General features: G+C 51.6%; 1 protein-coding gene across 1 annotated transcript; it reads left to right on the top strand.

Annotated features, from left to right (window-relative positions):
* The first annotated feature begins 7,856 nt into the window (after positions 1-7,856).
* KRT84 (keratin 84) lies at positions 7,857-15,186 on the top strand. The gene is made up of 9 exons (XM_030322680.1): positions 7,857-8,408; positions 9,589-9,797; positions 10,401-10,461; positions 10,946-11,041; positions 11,969-12,133; positions 12,305-12,430; positions 12,536-12,756; positions 13,209-13,240; positions 14,843-15,186. Exons 1-9 carry the CDS (start codon positions 7,857-7,859, stop codon positions 15,184-15,186), a joined length of 1,806 nt encoding a protein of 601 aa, XP_030178540.1.
* The last annotated feature ends 1,749 nt before the right edge of the window (positions 15,187-16,935 follow it).

The following is a 16,935-nucleotide window of genomic DNA, read 5'->3' as shown; positions in this document are numbered from 1 at the left end:
AGACCTGGAGCTGAGGCTTGGTGGTAGCATTTCCACCCTCTGTGGGGCCCCCAAACCCTTCCTGCTGCCTCACTCATGTCCTGTAACAATCCCCCCACCACAATCCCCTCTCCTGAGTGTTAGGGTGCAGCTCCCTTTTCCCCACAGCCCCCTGCAGAGCATCTATTCTGTGCCAACCCCTGCATTAGAAGCTGGTGATACAGAGGTGACTAAGACACTCTCTTAACCCTGGAGGGACTCTTGACCTCACCGAGGAGTCATAGATAATGAGAGGCAGCGAGCATGGAAACAACAAGAAAAGACAACTAATGATCATGCCCAGAAAGGGGGTCAAGAGAGATGCTCACAGAGAAGATTGTAAGGATAGAGCCTGGGTGAAAGCGTAGGGCAGCATATTCAAGATAACCCATTCATTCACTTTTTCATTCCTTCAATACACACTTAGGAATCACCTGCTAGGGGTCAGGCCACCCAGGGGTGCTGGTGACATGGTGATGAGCAAGACAGCTCCAGTCAGGGTTGACTTACTCAGCAGACAGGGTAGATACAGTTCCTAGAGCCCACAGCAGGGCCTGTAAAATGGTGCAGGCACTTTGGAAAACAGTCTGGTGGTTTCTCCAAATGGCAAATACAGACCTGCCATTCGACCCAGCAATTCCACTCCGAGGTATATACCAAGGAGCGATGAAAACATGCGTCCACACAAAAACTTATATGTGAACACTCACAGAAGCGTTATTCACAACAACCAGAAGGTGGAAACAACCCAAACGTCCATCAGTGGACAAACAGATCATCAAAATGTAGCGTATCCACACAATGGAGTATTATTTGGTCATGAAAAGGCATGAAGTACTGATCCGTGCTACCACACGGATGATCCTTGAAAACATCATAGTGAGTAAAAGAAGCCAGACACAAAGACCACGTGCTCTATTACTCCATTCCTATGAAAGTCCAGAATAGGGAAATCTATAGAGACAGAAAGCCAACTAGTGGTTGCTTAGGGCTGGAGGGAGGAGAAGATGGGGGTGGGGGGTGATAGCTAAATGCTTCCTTTTGAGGTGGTGAAAATGTTCCAAATTTGGCAATGGTGACAGTTTCGTGAGTCTGAGCATATATACCACCACACTGTGTATTTTTAAGTGAGTGGATTCCATGGTATGTGAATTATATCTCCATCGAGCTCTTTGGTTTTTTTTAATGAGGCCCTGGCCCCAGTCCGTGCCTCCCAGGGCGTACAGCCTAGCAGGGCATAGAGACCTGGAACGGGAGATTACACATGTGAGAACTGCTCTGGAGGGGGTCATAACTGAGGGTCCCACCCAGCCCCAGGCTTCGGGATGGTCCCCAGGAGGAGGGCAGGCAAACTGGACCCTGAAGGGAAGCAGGACTCAGGGGAAGAAAGCCCGGTGGCAGTTCCAGGCCAAGGGCCCGGCAACTGTGAGCCAGAGCGCACCGTGCGTGAGCCGGTGAGAGTCAGGAGGGCGGGACATCCGCACAGGGGGCAGGCAGGCGGGCACGCAAGAGCAAGGCCTCCCAGCATCCGTTCCCACTTGCAGCCCCGGCACTATGGGCCTGGCCCTAGAGCCCTGCTAAGAAGCAACTTGCTGATGAATATACAAAGCTCTGAAAACTACAGGGGTGCTTTGGCCTGGAGTCAGCAAAAACAGAGATTCCAATAGACCACCCACCTCCAGCTCACAGATGGCTCCCTGAGGCCCAGGAAACACCCCACTGGAATAAAGGAGGGGACGGGTTCCCCACCCTCATTGTGAGGTGGGCTCCCACATGCCTACCGTCCCTTTGGGACTTCCCTTTCAGAGGGCAGAGGCCCAGGGAGAGAGGAGGCTATCTGAACAGTCCACAAGGCAAGAGGCAAAACTGGCCCCAGTGGTGGGAGACCCAAGCTCTGTCCTGGAAGGGAGCCCGGAGGTGTGGGCCATCCCCCTCCAGACTGCCCACCATGCAGTCCCCCTCAGTGTTGTGCAGCACCACCCCCATTCTTCCTCCCTCCCCCCACTAGGAGCTGACTCAAGGCAGATGGGACAAAAGTGCCTCCTGGTGGTGGCCCGGTGGTTCACATTCCATTCACCTAGGCACCTGCACCCAGGGCCAGCCCTGTGCAGGGAGGGTGCTGGGATACAGACAGGATCTGCGAGACCATCGTCTGCCTGATGTCTGAGTTTCACTGCATCCCTCTGAGCCTCGGGAATCCAAATCCTGGCCTCTTCCAGAGCACCCCTGTGAAGACAGGACGGGAACAGCCCAAAGGGGCCTGGGGACAGTGGAAGTACCCAGAATGAAGCTCCTTGTTTCCGTGTCTGTCTCCCCAGAATGTCTCCTATTTCTTTGTCCTTCTCCTCACCAGAACCCCTCTTCTCCCCACGAGGCCCTTCCCAGCCCCACCTCCTCCTCCCTCAGGTCCCTTCTGCCCTGCCCCGACGGCCCCTTGTCTGGCCAGGATCCCTTCCTCACCCCAGTCCTCTCAGTGGCCCCAGTGCACCCGCCACTGCTGCTCTCCACCAGGGCTTGGACTGGGGGAAAATGGCCTCCGAAGCAGCCCTGCGAACAGACCAGGGAACAGGATCGCTGTGTCTGCTGGAAAGCACCCAGCTGGGCCCCAGCCATCCCAGCAGCTAAACGCGGTGCCGGGAACACAGCAGTGCCCAGCAAGGCTGTAGAAGCGCCTTGACCAGTGCACCTTCCAGAAGCAGCATTTTCACCCTGGTCAGGTGACAGCTGCCTGGGCAACGTAAGGAATTGGGATTACACCTGAGAAAAATCCTCCTGCTTGGAAGAGTGGGGATCCGCAAACAAGAGGGGTGCTCTGTCTCTCCGGGGGAGGTGTTTAAATTCCATCCAAGTGTCATTAGTCTGAGAGGGTAGAGGGGTGGAAGGCCTAAGCAGGGGTGGGCTCAGCCTCTCCCCACCACTCCCTCTTTCTGCTGGGGGACTCCCAAGCTTCCCTTCCCACAGGGGGGGTTGCAGGTCCCAGCATGAACACCTCCCAGGGAGTGTCTTTTTCCAGCACAAACTTGTCTCGGGGCAAAACGGAAACATTTGGAAGAAGGCGGCTTTAAGCAAAGCCTCTCAGCCTCTGGGATTTCCCTGTCTTTCCCTCCCACACGCGCACACAGCCACAGCATGCCCAGGGTTCCCAGACCCAGGACAGGGCCTCTCCCCATGCCTCAGGGGCTCTGCCTCCCCCCACGGCACAGAGGGCAGATCGCTGGCACCCGTCCCACAGCCATCCTGGGAGGAGCCGTGGCGGGGCTCAGCCCCCAGATCTGGGGATTGCACCCGGACTGACTGACAGCAGCAGGAAGGAACTGTCAGGGCAGCAAATCTCCCGCCAGCCCAGAGTTTCCAGGGCACCTGCTGCCTACGTGCCACCCCCCTACCCTGAAGAACCTGCTGAGGGTTGTGTTCTGCATCATCTGGTGGAATGACACCTCAGAACTATAAACTGCTGATGGTGATAGCTCATTCCAGAACCGGAGTTATGCCTGACTGGTCCCACCCGCCCCGCCTGGTCAGGCCCGCAGGAAGCAGAAGCCAAGGACAGCCCCAGAATGGCTGGGCTGGCGGGTGATGAAAGTGAAGTGTGACTGTGGTGCGGGAAGAGGCGGTTGCTGGATAGGAACAGGGGTGGCCGTCTAGCAGGGAGGGGAGGCTTGTGCAAAAGAGACGGGAGGGGCAGAGAGAGGGAGGGAGGGAGGAGAGCGAGGGGGAGAGATGGATGGCAGTGACCACACCAGCTGCCACAGCGTTGTCCCAGACATTTTCACATGTATCCCCACAATACTGTGAAGGAAAAGGAGGTGTCAGTCCATTTTACGGATGAGAAAACTGAGGCTTAGAGAGGTTAAAGGACTTCCCCCAGGTCACCGGTACACCCCAGAGGGGGCATGTTTGCTGCCCAACACTGTTTGAAACGACCAGTGAGCAGTGATAGTAACAAGCAGACTGACATGCAGTCGGTTGTATTATAGTTTTGAAGTTCTCTACAGACAAGAACCCGCAGCAGAGCCCTGTTCCCCATCTGCCCTCGGTGCACCACCGTCCAAGGTCACTCTGCTGGCAGGTGGCAAAACTGGGAATGAACCCAGGTCCATCTGACTCCAAGGACTGTGTCAAGTCCCTGTCATTGGCCTGGCACACTCACCGGTGTTCTCAACGCCTCTTTCCCACTTTCACATCCCCAGGGGTCCTCCATTCTCCTTCCCAACCACCTAGATCCCCTTACTCACAGCCCCAGAGGCCAGACCTGGAGGGCAAACTGGTCTGGGTCCCCAATAAGCACTTGAGATTCTACCCCACCATCATCCTCAGGGCCATGCCTGTCCATTTTGGAGCCCAGAGTCTCCTCTTCATGAAATATCTCCAAAATTAAATGCTCAAATTCCTCTTCTTCCTACTTCCTGCTCCTTTCTCCCCCTTGTCCTGCTTTGAATCTTTGAGGTGTATTCATGCATTCTACAAAACTAGGCATTCCCATCCTGTGCCCCACTCTACTGGGCCCTGGGGACACAGAGTGCACAAAATGCACAAGTGCCTGCACCCTGCAACTTGCATTCCAGCCAGGGAAGGCAGAAGACCAGCAAGCAGACCCATACAGGAGAGGCCCCCTGACGGCAACAGTGAGAGGAGGGACGGGGAAAGCTTGGGGAGGGGACTTTAGGGGATGACCTATGAGCAAGGACCTTGAAGAGCTGAGGGACTGGGCCACGAAGCTATTTGAGGAAAAGAAGTTCCCAGTGGAGAAACACCAAGTGGGAAAGTGTCTGAGGCAGGACTTTTCCTGTCTGTTTCATGGACAACCAGGAGGTCAGGGTGGCTGGAGCCTGGTAAGCATCCAGATGGATAGAGAGAAATGAGGTCTGTGAAAGGGGACCATAGACTTCTGCATGCCATTTACTCAGTGGGATGGGAAACCAGGAGGGCATAGAAATGACATGATCTAACAGGTTTTTAAAGGATCACTCTGTGCTGTTAAGAAAGACTGAGGGGGAAAGGGAGACTAGCGGGAGGGCACACCAATGGGCTCTGTGAGAAGTGATGGGCTTGGGCTGAACATGGTAGCAGTGGGGTGGTGAGAGGGAGTAGGAATCCTGGAGTAGGATTAGCCAATGAATTGAATGTGGGCTATGAAAACAAAGCAGAGGAACCAGGATAATGCTCAGATTTTTGGCCTGAGCTACTAAAGGGATAGTGAGCTTGGCAAGTAGAATGTATTTAGTGGGAATGGTATTGGGAAAACAGCATTGGATACATTAGATTGAGACACCTATTTGATATCCAAATAAAGATGTTGATTATTAAAATGTAAGTGTGAGGGGCGCCTGGGTGGCGCAGTCGGTTAAGCGTCCGACTTCAGCCAGGTCACGATCTCGCGGTCCGTGAGTTCGAGCCCCGCGTCAGGCTCTGGGCTGATGGCTCGGAGCCTGGAGCCTGCTTCTGATTCTGTGTCTCCCTCTCTCTCTGCCCCTCCCCCGTTCATGCTCTGTCTCTCTCTGTCCCAAAAATAAATAAAAAAAAAAAACTTTAAAATGTAAGTGTGAAGGACAGAAAGGATGTTCACCATAGCGATATGTCTTGGTAGTCATCAGTGAATAGACAGTTTTAAAGACATGAGACTTGGGATGCCTAGGTGGCTCAGTGGGTTAAGTGTCCGACTTCAGCTCAGGTCATGATCTTGCGGTCCATGAGTTTGAGCCCCGCGTCAGGCTCTGTGCTGACAGCTCAGAACGTGGAGCCTGCTTCCGTTTCTGTGTCTTCTCTCTCTCTCTCTCTCTCTCTCTCTCTCTCTCAAAAGTAAATAAACATTTTAAAAAATTTTAAGACATGAGACTGTATGATGTCACCAAGGGAATGCATGTGGATAAAAATGTGAACAGGTACGAAGCTTGGGCCCAAGGATGCTGCAGTGTGTAGAGGTTGGGGATACGATAAGAAACTGGCAACTGAAAAGAAGCTGTCAGTAATATGGCAAGACAATCAGGATAGCATGGTGTCTGGAAACCAAAAGAAGAAAGGATTTCAAGGAAAGGGGAATGATCAATGACGGCAAATATAGCTGAGAAGGTAAGTGAGGGCTGAGGACAGACCACTGAAGTTAGCAACATGGAGATCACCAGTAATCTTCACAAAAAGAATTCTCTCGTTATCACTTTCCTGCTTCTCTCTTTACTCATGCACCTGATAGCTGGGTCTATGGAATGGAGTAGTAAACTAGGAACAGAGGGAAACTTCCTCAATTTGATTTTTAAAAAATCTACAAAAACCTACAACTAACATCATACTTCATGGTAAGAAACTTGAAGCTTTCCCACTAAAATTAAAAATAAGGCAAAGATGCCCCCTTTTACCCCTGCTTTTCAACATCATACTGGAAGTCCTAGCTCATGCAGTAAGACAAAAGGAAATAAATTCTGTAGAGCTTGGAAAGGAAGAAAACAGTGAAGCCTCAAGCTGGATAGCTCAGGGCAAATGCACACACCTCCCTCCAAGTAGAGCCCCAAGCATCCTAAAGGATCCCAAGCATCCAGTCAAGCACAACAACCACCAGGCACAGGGCAAGTAGAATGAACCGTGTGTCACACTACGATAGAAAAGGCAAACACTTGTCTTTGGATCCTGAAAGAGCTGCAATATTGATAACAATGATAATATCCAGTTGCTTATAACTTTCATTTTCTGTCCAGATGCTTATTCTTTGTCTCCCATCCAAGTACTAACCAGACCTGAACCTGCTTAGCTTCTGAGACCTGATGAGATCAGGTGTATTCAGAGTGGTATGGCCATAGGCCAGACACTTATAGCTTTGGATCTCTCCAGCCTAACCAAAGATTCATCAATAATGCAAGAAACCTGCACACAAGACTGTAGATCAGCCCTAATGTGTATTTGGGGGGTTCAAAATCATGTGGTTAACTTTCCACACAGGTACATGGCCAAACCATTGGCATGCTTTGGCCTCAAATTATGCCATGGAAGTATTGACTAGTGGAAGTCCTTAAGCTAAATCCTCCCCCACCATTGAGACTGTCTATCTGTGTTCCCTCAGCATCACGCACATTGCCTGGGACAGAGTAGGCAACTGATAATTTTTGAATGAACTAAAAATTAGTGAATTAATCTCTTCTGAGTATCTCAAATCAGACATGTGTCTGTACTAACCTAAATGAGCTTTCCTGAAGGTTCAACTCTTACACAGGCAGCCAGACTGGAGCATGGAGAACAGATAAGGCAGTACAAAACGTTTTTGGTCTATTTAATCCATCTGTAGAGATGCAATAAACCATATTCTTGCCATACCATTTGTTACTTGGAACTGTGCAGACCCTGTCTTTTCTGTACACCCCCATCTATTCAGGAGTTTATATCTGTATGGGTGCATCCTTTTGAACCTCTTGCTGGAGTTGTTACCAACCTAACTTTCTGGTGGTTAGCCACAGTAACAGTGAAAAAGTCTATTGGATTTATGACCAAGGCAAATTAATGTCCCCATAATGGCAATTGTGGTGGACTTGTGGGAAAAAAATAAGACCATAATGTTTGTGTTTATGTGTTTTTAATGTTTATAGGTTTGATGTTGTAGCCCTGATCTTGAGGAGAATAGGTGTGTCTGAGATTAGCTCATTATTAATAAACTTACAGGCATGAAGAGTTTCTGCTAACTACCCAAGCTCATAAATGTGTCCAAATGGATTTTTTTTTGTTTTTATGGGGCCAATCCTCAGATCCCCAGACACATAAAAGGGGAAAGAGGGATCCACTAGCCTCAGAGGGACTCCCAGCTCAAGCTTGCCCCACTCTGCGATCCCTGCTCTGTCCTCACCCAGGAAGTCATCATGTCTTGCCGCTCCTACAGAGTCAGCTCTGGTCGCCGCATGGGCAACTTCAGCTCTTGCTCAGCAGTGACCCCCCAGAACCTGAACCGCTTCCGGGCCAGCTCTGTCTCCTGCAGGAGTGGGCCCGGCTTCCGGGGTCTTGGCAGCTTTGGTAGTCGGAGTGTCATCGCTTTTGGATCGTGCTCACCCCGGATGGCAGCAGTATGCCCTCGTCCCATCCGCTGTGGAGTTGGCTTTGGTGCTGGCAGTGGGATGGCCTTTGGCTTTGGTGATGGGAGTGGTGCTGGTCTGGGCTTTGGGGCCAGCGGTTGTGTTGGTCTGGGATTTGGAGCCAACAGTGGCCTTGGTTATGGCTTTGGCGGCCCTGGCTTTGGCTACAGAGTTGGAGGAGTTGGAGTCCCAGCAGCCCCATCTATCACAGCAGTGACTGTTAACCAGAGCCTGTTGACCCCCCTCAACCTGGAGATTGATCCCAATGCCCAGAGGGTGAAGAAGGATGAGAAGGAGCAAATCAAGACCCTCAACAACAAATTTGCCTCCTTCATTGACAAGGTACTTATAACAGCTCAGTCTCTGGGTCTGGGATGGTGAGAGCTAAAATGCATTGGGGTGTCCTCTCCCTTAAGAAGAAACAGCCCAGGCCTGGGGAATCAACCTTGACCCAGAACCTTCAGGCACCACAGTATGATTTCTGGGTCACTCTGCTGCAAAACAAGGACAAACTTGAGGAAATGCTGCAAGGTGGAATAGACTAAGACAGAGGTTGTGTCTTCTTGAGGAGAGAGGAGCATCCAACCAAATCTGAGGGAATCTGGACAAACTAAGACCTACCATCTAGTCACTTAGAAATATCTCCCAAATAAGCTAGAAATTAGGACTTTGGCCAGATGTTGGCTACATGTTTAAAAGGTTTTATCCTTTGAGACCTTGGTGCCCTTTTTGAGATTGTCATAGCTTCTGAGGCTGTGTGACCACATCTGTTCAGGCTCAGGAAAGTGGAGTATGGAGTAATTTTTGCACAAAACAAATAACGTATACTCCCCGTGTGGGGTACCCAGGTTCGGCTGAGTTGCCTAGATTGAGAGAAATAGTAGGGAACTACCAGAGGAAGTCATGACGGTCAGACTCATGAGAGAAACAATGATGTGGAACTGACATCCCACAAACCATGTCTCCATGGAGCAGGAATGCTCTGTGTCTGAGAATAGAAACTCACCTCTGTGAGCTTCAGGTTCCTCATCTCTGAAACAAAGTGTTGGAGCAAATGATCTCCAAGTTCTCCTCCAGCTGATGGAGGTCTTCAATTCTCAGCTGATGGAGTATCCGGGATGGTGGGTATGACTTATGACCTGAGAATTCCTACCTCCTAATGCTTTATCCCACCTCAATATACTTTACCTTGCTCCTCATTCCCTGTGAGAGATGGCCAATATCAGTTTTTAGATACAGGTAAATCCCTGCTCCCCTTTCTTGGAGGGTAGAGGCAAAATGGTACTGTGGTGCTTTGGTTCGAAAGTTTCTGTTTAGCTGAGCCTGGCTGAGCATGAGGAGGGGGTCAAAGACCTACTCTTCCAGCTTTTACTGAGCTAGAGGATGAATGAAAAGCCAACAGGCAAGAGGACAATGTCAACATGGGGCTGAGAGTCATCTATGGCCACCTGAAAAGCCGGTCAACGTGTAAGCGACTCTATCAAGCTCTTCAGGTGCCATTTCTTTGACTCTGTGGATTTAGGTGCGGTTCCTGGAACAGCAGAATAAGCTCCTAGAGACCAAGTGGAATTTCCTCCAAGAGCAGAAATGTGCCAGGAGCAACCTGGAGCCCCTCTTTGAGAACTATATCACCAACCTGCGGAGGCAGCTGGACGTAGTGAACAGTGACCGGGCCCGGTTCGAGGCTGAGAGAAACCACATGCAGGATGTCCTTGAGGGTTTCAAGAAGAAGTAAGTGGCATCTAGACTGCATAGACCAAGGATAGGCAGGGTTTGGTCCCCAAAGCAGCTGCCAAGTTCAGATAATAGCAGCTGGACAGATCAGAGTTGAATGCTGGTTTCAGTACTCAGCCTAGAGATAGCAGTGGGGGAAATGATATGTAAGACAGGAGGGGGATGCCCTCTGTGGTTCCTGAGTAAAAACTAGTCTTGGTATTCGGCATGATTTGTCCCTAGTCTTGCCTGTGGGAATGGGTCTGTTGACTCCAGAAAAATAGTACTCAGGTGCAACAATGAGTTGGGTCCTACATCCTCTATGTTCAAGTGCAGTGACTCCAAGTCTTTTCTAGCAGAGGAGCATAGCAATGGTCCACATTTTCAGACCCCAAATCTAATTTGAGAAAGTAAAAAGAATTTGGAAAAACTGAGGGTCACAGGCTCATAAAAGGTCTTAAAGATGAGACAAAGATGAGATGTGAACATGTAGGTGCCAACAAGGACCCGTGCTCCTGGATGCAGCAGAGATGTTTTAAGAGGCTCACTGGGGAGAGGAGAGTAACTGGCTCTCAGTCAGAATGAGAATGAGAATTCACCCTCTCCATCCTTACCATCCAGGTACGAAGAGGAGGTAGGATTCCGGGCCAACGCTGAGAATGAGTTTGTGGCTCTGAAGAAGGTAAGGGAGAGCCATAGGTCCAAGCAAACTTCTCCTCCAGACAGCAGAATGTTCCAAAGACACCTTCTGCCCTGGAAACTGCCCAGGCAGCCCTGTGGAGTCTGGGACCACTCGCACAGAGTGGGACCTCTAAGGTCATAACAGGTTCCCTTTGGAGTTTCTATTTGGCCTCAGATTATTTAGGACTGGGTCTTCACGAGAGCAGAGGACTGAAGAGATGACCTTTTAAGAGTCTTAGATTATCCAGATTCTCCTTGCCTCTAAATAAGCATCAGAAAATGTCTACAGCCCCCAGGGGAGTTTTCATGTTGTAGTAGGGAGAAGAACAATGGTCACTAAGCTGCATTCCAAGGATTCCACCATCCATTGCAAAGCTGGCCTGGCCCAGTAGGGACTGGCCTGATTTTTCCACCCATCTCCAGACCCTGCCAAGCTTAAACGGTGTACAAGTAATGGCCATTTTATCCTTCTCTCTTTTATGTAGGATGTGGATACATCTTTCTTAAATAAGTCTGATCTAGAGGCCAACGCAGATACCCTAACTCAAGAAATTGACTTTCTCAAAGCCTTATACATGGCGGTAAGCATTCATCCCCTTCTGAGCTAAACAAGGAGATCAGTGCTTGGCCTGAACTCCCAGGAGGAGGTGGGGGGGGGGGGGTTTCATCTGAACTGGCATAATTTCTAACATTTGGTATTACACATCTTCCTCCCATTCAAATCTATATCCTCTATATGTTGATGTGTCTATAAATGGATAAGGGAAGGTAAGCAGGCAGGCTTCTTGGCCGACTAACTCAGCTCTATGATAAATTCCTTGGATCTATGATCCAACTCCTTATTGGCCAATCCAAAGACTGGGGTCTAGGAGTTTCACTTCCTCTCTACTGGTCAAAAGACTCTGGAAAACTGATTTGCTAGGAGGTGTAAGAAAAATTGTGGTCGACCTACTTAGCTGGATGAATTAGTTACGTTTTGCTTTGCAAGTGGTCTGTTTGGTCCGGTACAGAGCCAGCCAGTGCTAATGTCTGGCTCCGAGTGGAAAGGCTGAAGAAAGCTCCCTCTGGAGCCCTTATAGTCCAAGCCCCTGGTTCTATTAACAACTTGGGATATAGGAATTCCTAGACCACCATGTTCTAGAATATTATCAACTCTCAATGATCCATGAGCAGCACAGCCACTTTGTGGATATGCCAGGGAGAAGTTTCAGCCCTAGCACAGCTCTCACTCCCCTCCACTGAGCTCCTAGGCTCCGTGTATTCACCTAAGCAAAACAAGTGTGAAAGGGAGTCTTCAAGTATATAATGAGGGTTTAAATTCAAACTGAAATGGTTTGCAGTTCATGTCCTTTCCTTTGCCCTCGGTTTGGATGGTCCACTCCGTTGCTTTGATCTGAAAAAAGGAGCAATGCTCTCTGCTCCTAAAGCCACTCCTGGGGCCCCTGGGGCAGAGTCCCGGCCACTGATGGGATGCTGAGCCCATCTGTCTCACTGATCCCCCAACACAGGAAATCCAATTGCTGCAGTCACACATCTCGGAGACATCGGTCATCGTGAAGATGGACAACAGCCGGGACCTGAACTTTGATGGAATCATCAACGAAATCAAGGCGCAGTATGAAGAGGTTGCCAGGCGCAGTCGGGCTGATGCTGAGGCGTGGTACCAGACCAAGGTGGGTGGTGGAATGGGGGGGGGGGCACTGAGGAAGAGGTGTGGGCAGCCTCAGAGTAAGACTCATGTACAATGGAGTGGACGCAGCGGAGGTCTAAGGCCCCCATCTCAGCTGGGGCTGTGGTCTTGACTCAGACTTTGGATCCTCATAACATCCCTCGCTTGCCCCCAGTACGAGGAGATGCGGGTGACAGCCGGCCAGCACTGTGACAACCTGCGCAACACACGGGATGAGATCAATGAGCTGACCCGCCTGATCCAGAGACTGAAGGCAGAGATTGAGCACTCCAAGGCTCAGGTGGGCAAAGGAGAGGGGAGGAGAGGGAGGGGGCAGTGTTTCTAGCCCCACCTGGGGATCTGCTAGTCCCTGCCAAAGCCCACCCGCACGCTGCCCTTCCTGCAGCGGGCCAAGCTGGAGGCTGCGGTGGCCGAGGCAGAGCAGCAGGGCGAGGCGGCCCTCAATGACGCCAAGTGCAAGCTGGCGGATCTGGAGGGCGCCCTGCAGCAGGCCAAGCAGGATATGGCCCGGCAGCTGCGAGAGTATCAAGAACTGATGAACGTCAAGCTGGGCCTGGACATCGAGATCGCCACCTACAGGCGCCTGCTGGAGGGCGAGGAGATCCGGTGAGAGCTCTCCGCGGGAGTGAGGTCAGACTTAGGCATCTAGAAAGACTCAGTGGGGGAGGGGACCAGGTGAAGAACTGCTAACTTGAAGTTAACAGTCTCTTCTCTGCAAACATTAGTCCCTTTGCCCTCACCAAGGAGTTAGAAGATGGTTCTAGATTTTCGCCCCCCAAATGAGAGTTTGTAGACAAGCTGCACCGGAATCACAGGGAGTTCTGCTTCACTGATTATCTGTTTAAAAACAATAATAATAACACATTTCCTCAAATATTTTGATTCAGTGGTTTTGGGGCAGAGTCTAGGAACGTGTGTTTTTTCAAAGTTCCCGGGATGCTTGTACAGCTAGGGGTAAGAACCACCGGTCCACTCTGCCAAGAAAGCCCTTCAGAGAGCAAGCGGGTTTTCAGGGAATAGCACTGCTTGTGAGCTGACTTATTCCTTTCCATCCCCAGGATCTGCGAAGGTGTTGGACCAGTAAACATATGTAAGAACCTTAAGTCTTTTCCTCTTCACATTTCTCTCCTGGGGCTCTGGAAATTTCCTTTCAACCCAGGCCCACGTTGGGATCAGGAGCCCATGGCTGGGCTGGCCATGACCGTCAGGGAAGCAAGGACCAGCAAGCCCCTGGACTGGGGACATCGCCTTAGCTGAGGTCCAAGATCTCCCCAGAGCCTTCCTTCCCCAGGGTTAAGCAATCACAAAGGTTTGCAGGGCCTAACAGATGGGAGAGCGTTCTGGAAGAGAGTCCGCCTTTTTCCTTTGAGTGGTCTTGCCCTTCAGGGACAAAGGCCAGAGACAGAATGAAAAGATCTGTGCCAACGAGTTGCCCCATGCCCATGGCTGGGGATGGGACAAGAATGAGCGGATGTCTCCCTGTTGCTGCTGCTGCTGCTGCTGCCGCTGCCAAAGTATTGTTTGTGGCCAAGCGTACAGGGGGTTATGCTGGGCACTGCAGGGTGGGGGCACAAAGACCAGGAAAGACCAGCCCCTGCTCTCTAAAATTACAATCTTCTTTGGAAGACGAGCCCTCTCCACTGTCCACCTAACCCTCAAAGCCCTGAGGAGATGAATAGGCATTAGTACCCCTTTTTTATTCACTTAGAGAAAATATGTGGTTTGCCAGAAGCCACAAAGCTAGATTTCTGATCCAAAGGTTTAAATCTACACAGGTGCATGGTGGAGCTGAATGCTATCCTGGGTGGGTCAGGTAGTCACAGCTACTTGTCCTCGGATGTCCCTGCCCTCAGAGAGGGGGAGGCAGCAAGGAGTGGCTTTCTGCAAGAGGTCAAGCTTGAGTGAAGGTCACAGATGGTAGGAAGGATTCTGGTAAAAGGAGAGGAAAGGAGGGGCGCCTGCGTGGCTCAGTTGACTCAGCATCCGACTCTTGATTTCGGCTCAGGTCATGATCTCATGGTTCATGGGATCGAGCCCCGTGTCGGGCTCTATGTTGACAGAACAAAGGCTGCTTGGGATTCTCTCTCTACCCCTCCATCTCTCTCTCTCTCTCTCTCAAAAATAAATAAACATTAAAAAAAAAAAAAAAAAGGAGAGGAAAGGACCGGGAGCCCTCTCCACAGATGGGGCTGAGCTAAGGAAGCTTTAGTTGGATTGGCATCCTGGGGTACAGAGGCAGGCCCAGGGGATACCAGAAGGCTACAGAGCAGAGCCATCAGTGGGTGGGAAGAGAACTGAACTAGCGACTCTTGTTGGAGGAACAATGTGGGGACCACCAAGGGGCATGATATAATCAGGAGAGAGAAGCCCCAACATGCCCAACCTGACTTCAGCCATTTATAAATGACAGCCAATTTATGGCTATATGCAACCTGGGGGATTGGCTGAATTCTTCCATTTTAATCTGAATGTTCAACTTCAGTTGAGTCACGGCCTTTGAGTCACCCAGACAAGAGAAGGGAAAAATGGGTGTCATCTGTGTGGACGATAGGGACCACTTGCCCAGGCCCACTTCCCCTGATGTCACCAGTCCTGTCCCCTCCTCCGCCCCCCTCAGTGGGGAGGCCACTGGAGGACTGGGCCCCAGGAGTGGGCAGCCCACCTCGCTGACAGTTTCCCCTCTCTCCTACAGCCGTGAGCAGCTCCCGGGGTGCCGTGGTGTGCGGGCCTGAACCCCTGGTCGCCAGCTCCACCCTCTCCCGTGGTGGGGTCACTTTCTCGGGCAGCAGCAGCATCCGGTCCAGCAATGCCTGTGGCTCCAGCCTGGGTGGGACCCGGATTGTCACAGCCGGTGGGGACCTGCTGAATGTGGGCTCCCGGGGTGGCTCCGTGCTCACGGGCGAGGCCTGCGTCCCCAGCGTCCCCTGCCCGCTGCCCACCGAAGGGGGCTTCAGCAGCTGCAGCGGGGGCCGCGGCAGCCGCAGCTCCAGCATCCGCTTCGTGTCTACCACCACCTCCCGCCGGACCAAGTACTGAGAGGCCATGCCAGCCAGCCACTGCCCAGGGAAGAGCCATCTCAATGTCACCTGCTTCTGTCCCCAGAGGCGTCTGGACTCTGGGCCAGAGGGGACCCCAGCTACCCCTCCTGCCAGGAGGCCGACACTGCCCTCCCCAGGGATTGATCCGCCCAGCGCCTGTCCTCTGGGGGGATTTTCTCACTACCTAGACGCTCTGTCCGCAGCCCCAGTACGCTGGCTTCTCCCTGACTCCCCATTCCTGTCCTTTGAATCACTCTCCACCATTGAACAGCCTGAAGAAATGCGCATTCAATACAGTCACACAAATCAGTGCGCCAGGGAGAAAAGGAACCGTCCAAAGCCAAAAAGAATGTGCTTGGGTAACATTGCCACCCATGCCTTGGACTAATTTGGAGAATGGAGAGTTGGCTGTCTACACTGCAGGCGTCTTTAGCCCACTGTCCTTTGCTTCCTTCTTCTTCCTTTCCCTGGCAGGAGAAGGTTCTTTCCTTCTCTTCCTCCCCCAGAAGGACTCCCAGTCCTTCATGGCCCAAGGATCTCTAAGTCCCCTGAGATGGTTCTTCTGCAAGTGGCAGATGTCCTAGCTGCTTCTCTCCCAGGGTCATTGGTTTAATTCCAGCATGCAAGTGCACGAGGTGGGTGGGGTGCAGATGGGGAGGTGGGCTCTGCTGTGATGCATGTGCCCCGTCCCTGTGGGTGGTGTGAAGGAGGCCCAGCCCTGTCCGCTGTAGCGAGGTTTATGTCTACAAGCTCCAGGGAGGGCCTGGGTTGGGGGACAAGGTGCCTGTTTATACTTTTCTTTGCGTTGCTGGGTTTTCAATAAACTTGCCAAGCTAACATCACCAGGACTCTGGCCTCTCCTTCCAGATCACACTGCTGATGGGGGGAGACTGCCTCCTAGACTCCACCAGCCCAGCCCCCTGGGGACTTGCCGAGGGCAGAGGCTGCTGTCATGGGCACAGAGGAGGCACAGAGGGAAGAGGGCTCGGGACCCTCCCTGGAGGACCTCGCAGCTCAGGGAGGGAGAGGAAAAATGCAGCAAAGGCCCTGAGAACAAGTGCCCAGCAGCCCACTTCTCTCCTGGAGAGAAGTGCCCTGTACCTCACGACCAACACAAACCCTTCTACCTGTTCCCCAGCCTCCCCAGCCCCACTTCTTCTGGGATCATTACAGGACCCTCATCCTTCTGTCCTCACTCTTGTCTCCAACCGGCTCACTCACCATGACGCTGTTAGGAAGGCCTTACTCACATAGAAAACTGATCATGGCTCTCCCCTACTTATAGCCCTCAGTGGCTCCCCATTGTCTTCTAGTGAAAGCCCAAACTCGTTAACATGGCAGAACATGAGCGTTCTGCGCATATACTTCCTCCCTCGCCATCCATTCCATGCACCCCATGCTGGCTCTCCTCTTTTATTCATTCATCCACCAGACTTTTGATAAACGCTTAATACACGTCAGACACAATGCTGAGAAAACAGCAGTGAAGACTTCGTCCCTGCCCTCAAAGAGCTTATAGTACAGGCTGACAGATGGACCGGTAAACAAGCACTTATGACTTGATATGCTAAGCGCTGGGTTAAGAGTGGAATCCATGCTGCGATGCACGGAGGAGAGGCCCGACTTAGACCAGGAGCATTATTAAAAGCTTCCTGGAAGATGTCATGTCAGAGCAGAGATGTGAAGGATGATGAATTAGCCGCACTGACAAGGAGGAAGTACTCCAATCAGAGGAAACAAGGTGTGC

This window comes from Lynx canadensis, chromosome B4, assembly GCF_007474595.2.
Source record: "Lynx canadensis isolate LIC74 chromosome B4, mLynCan4.pri.v2, whole genome shotgun sequence".
Classification (NCBI taxonomy): Eukaryota; Metazoa; Chordata; class Mammalia; order Carnivora; family Felidae; genus Lynx; species Lynx canadensis.
This window is presented reverse-complemented; position numbering and strand designations above follow the sequence as displayed.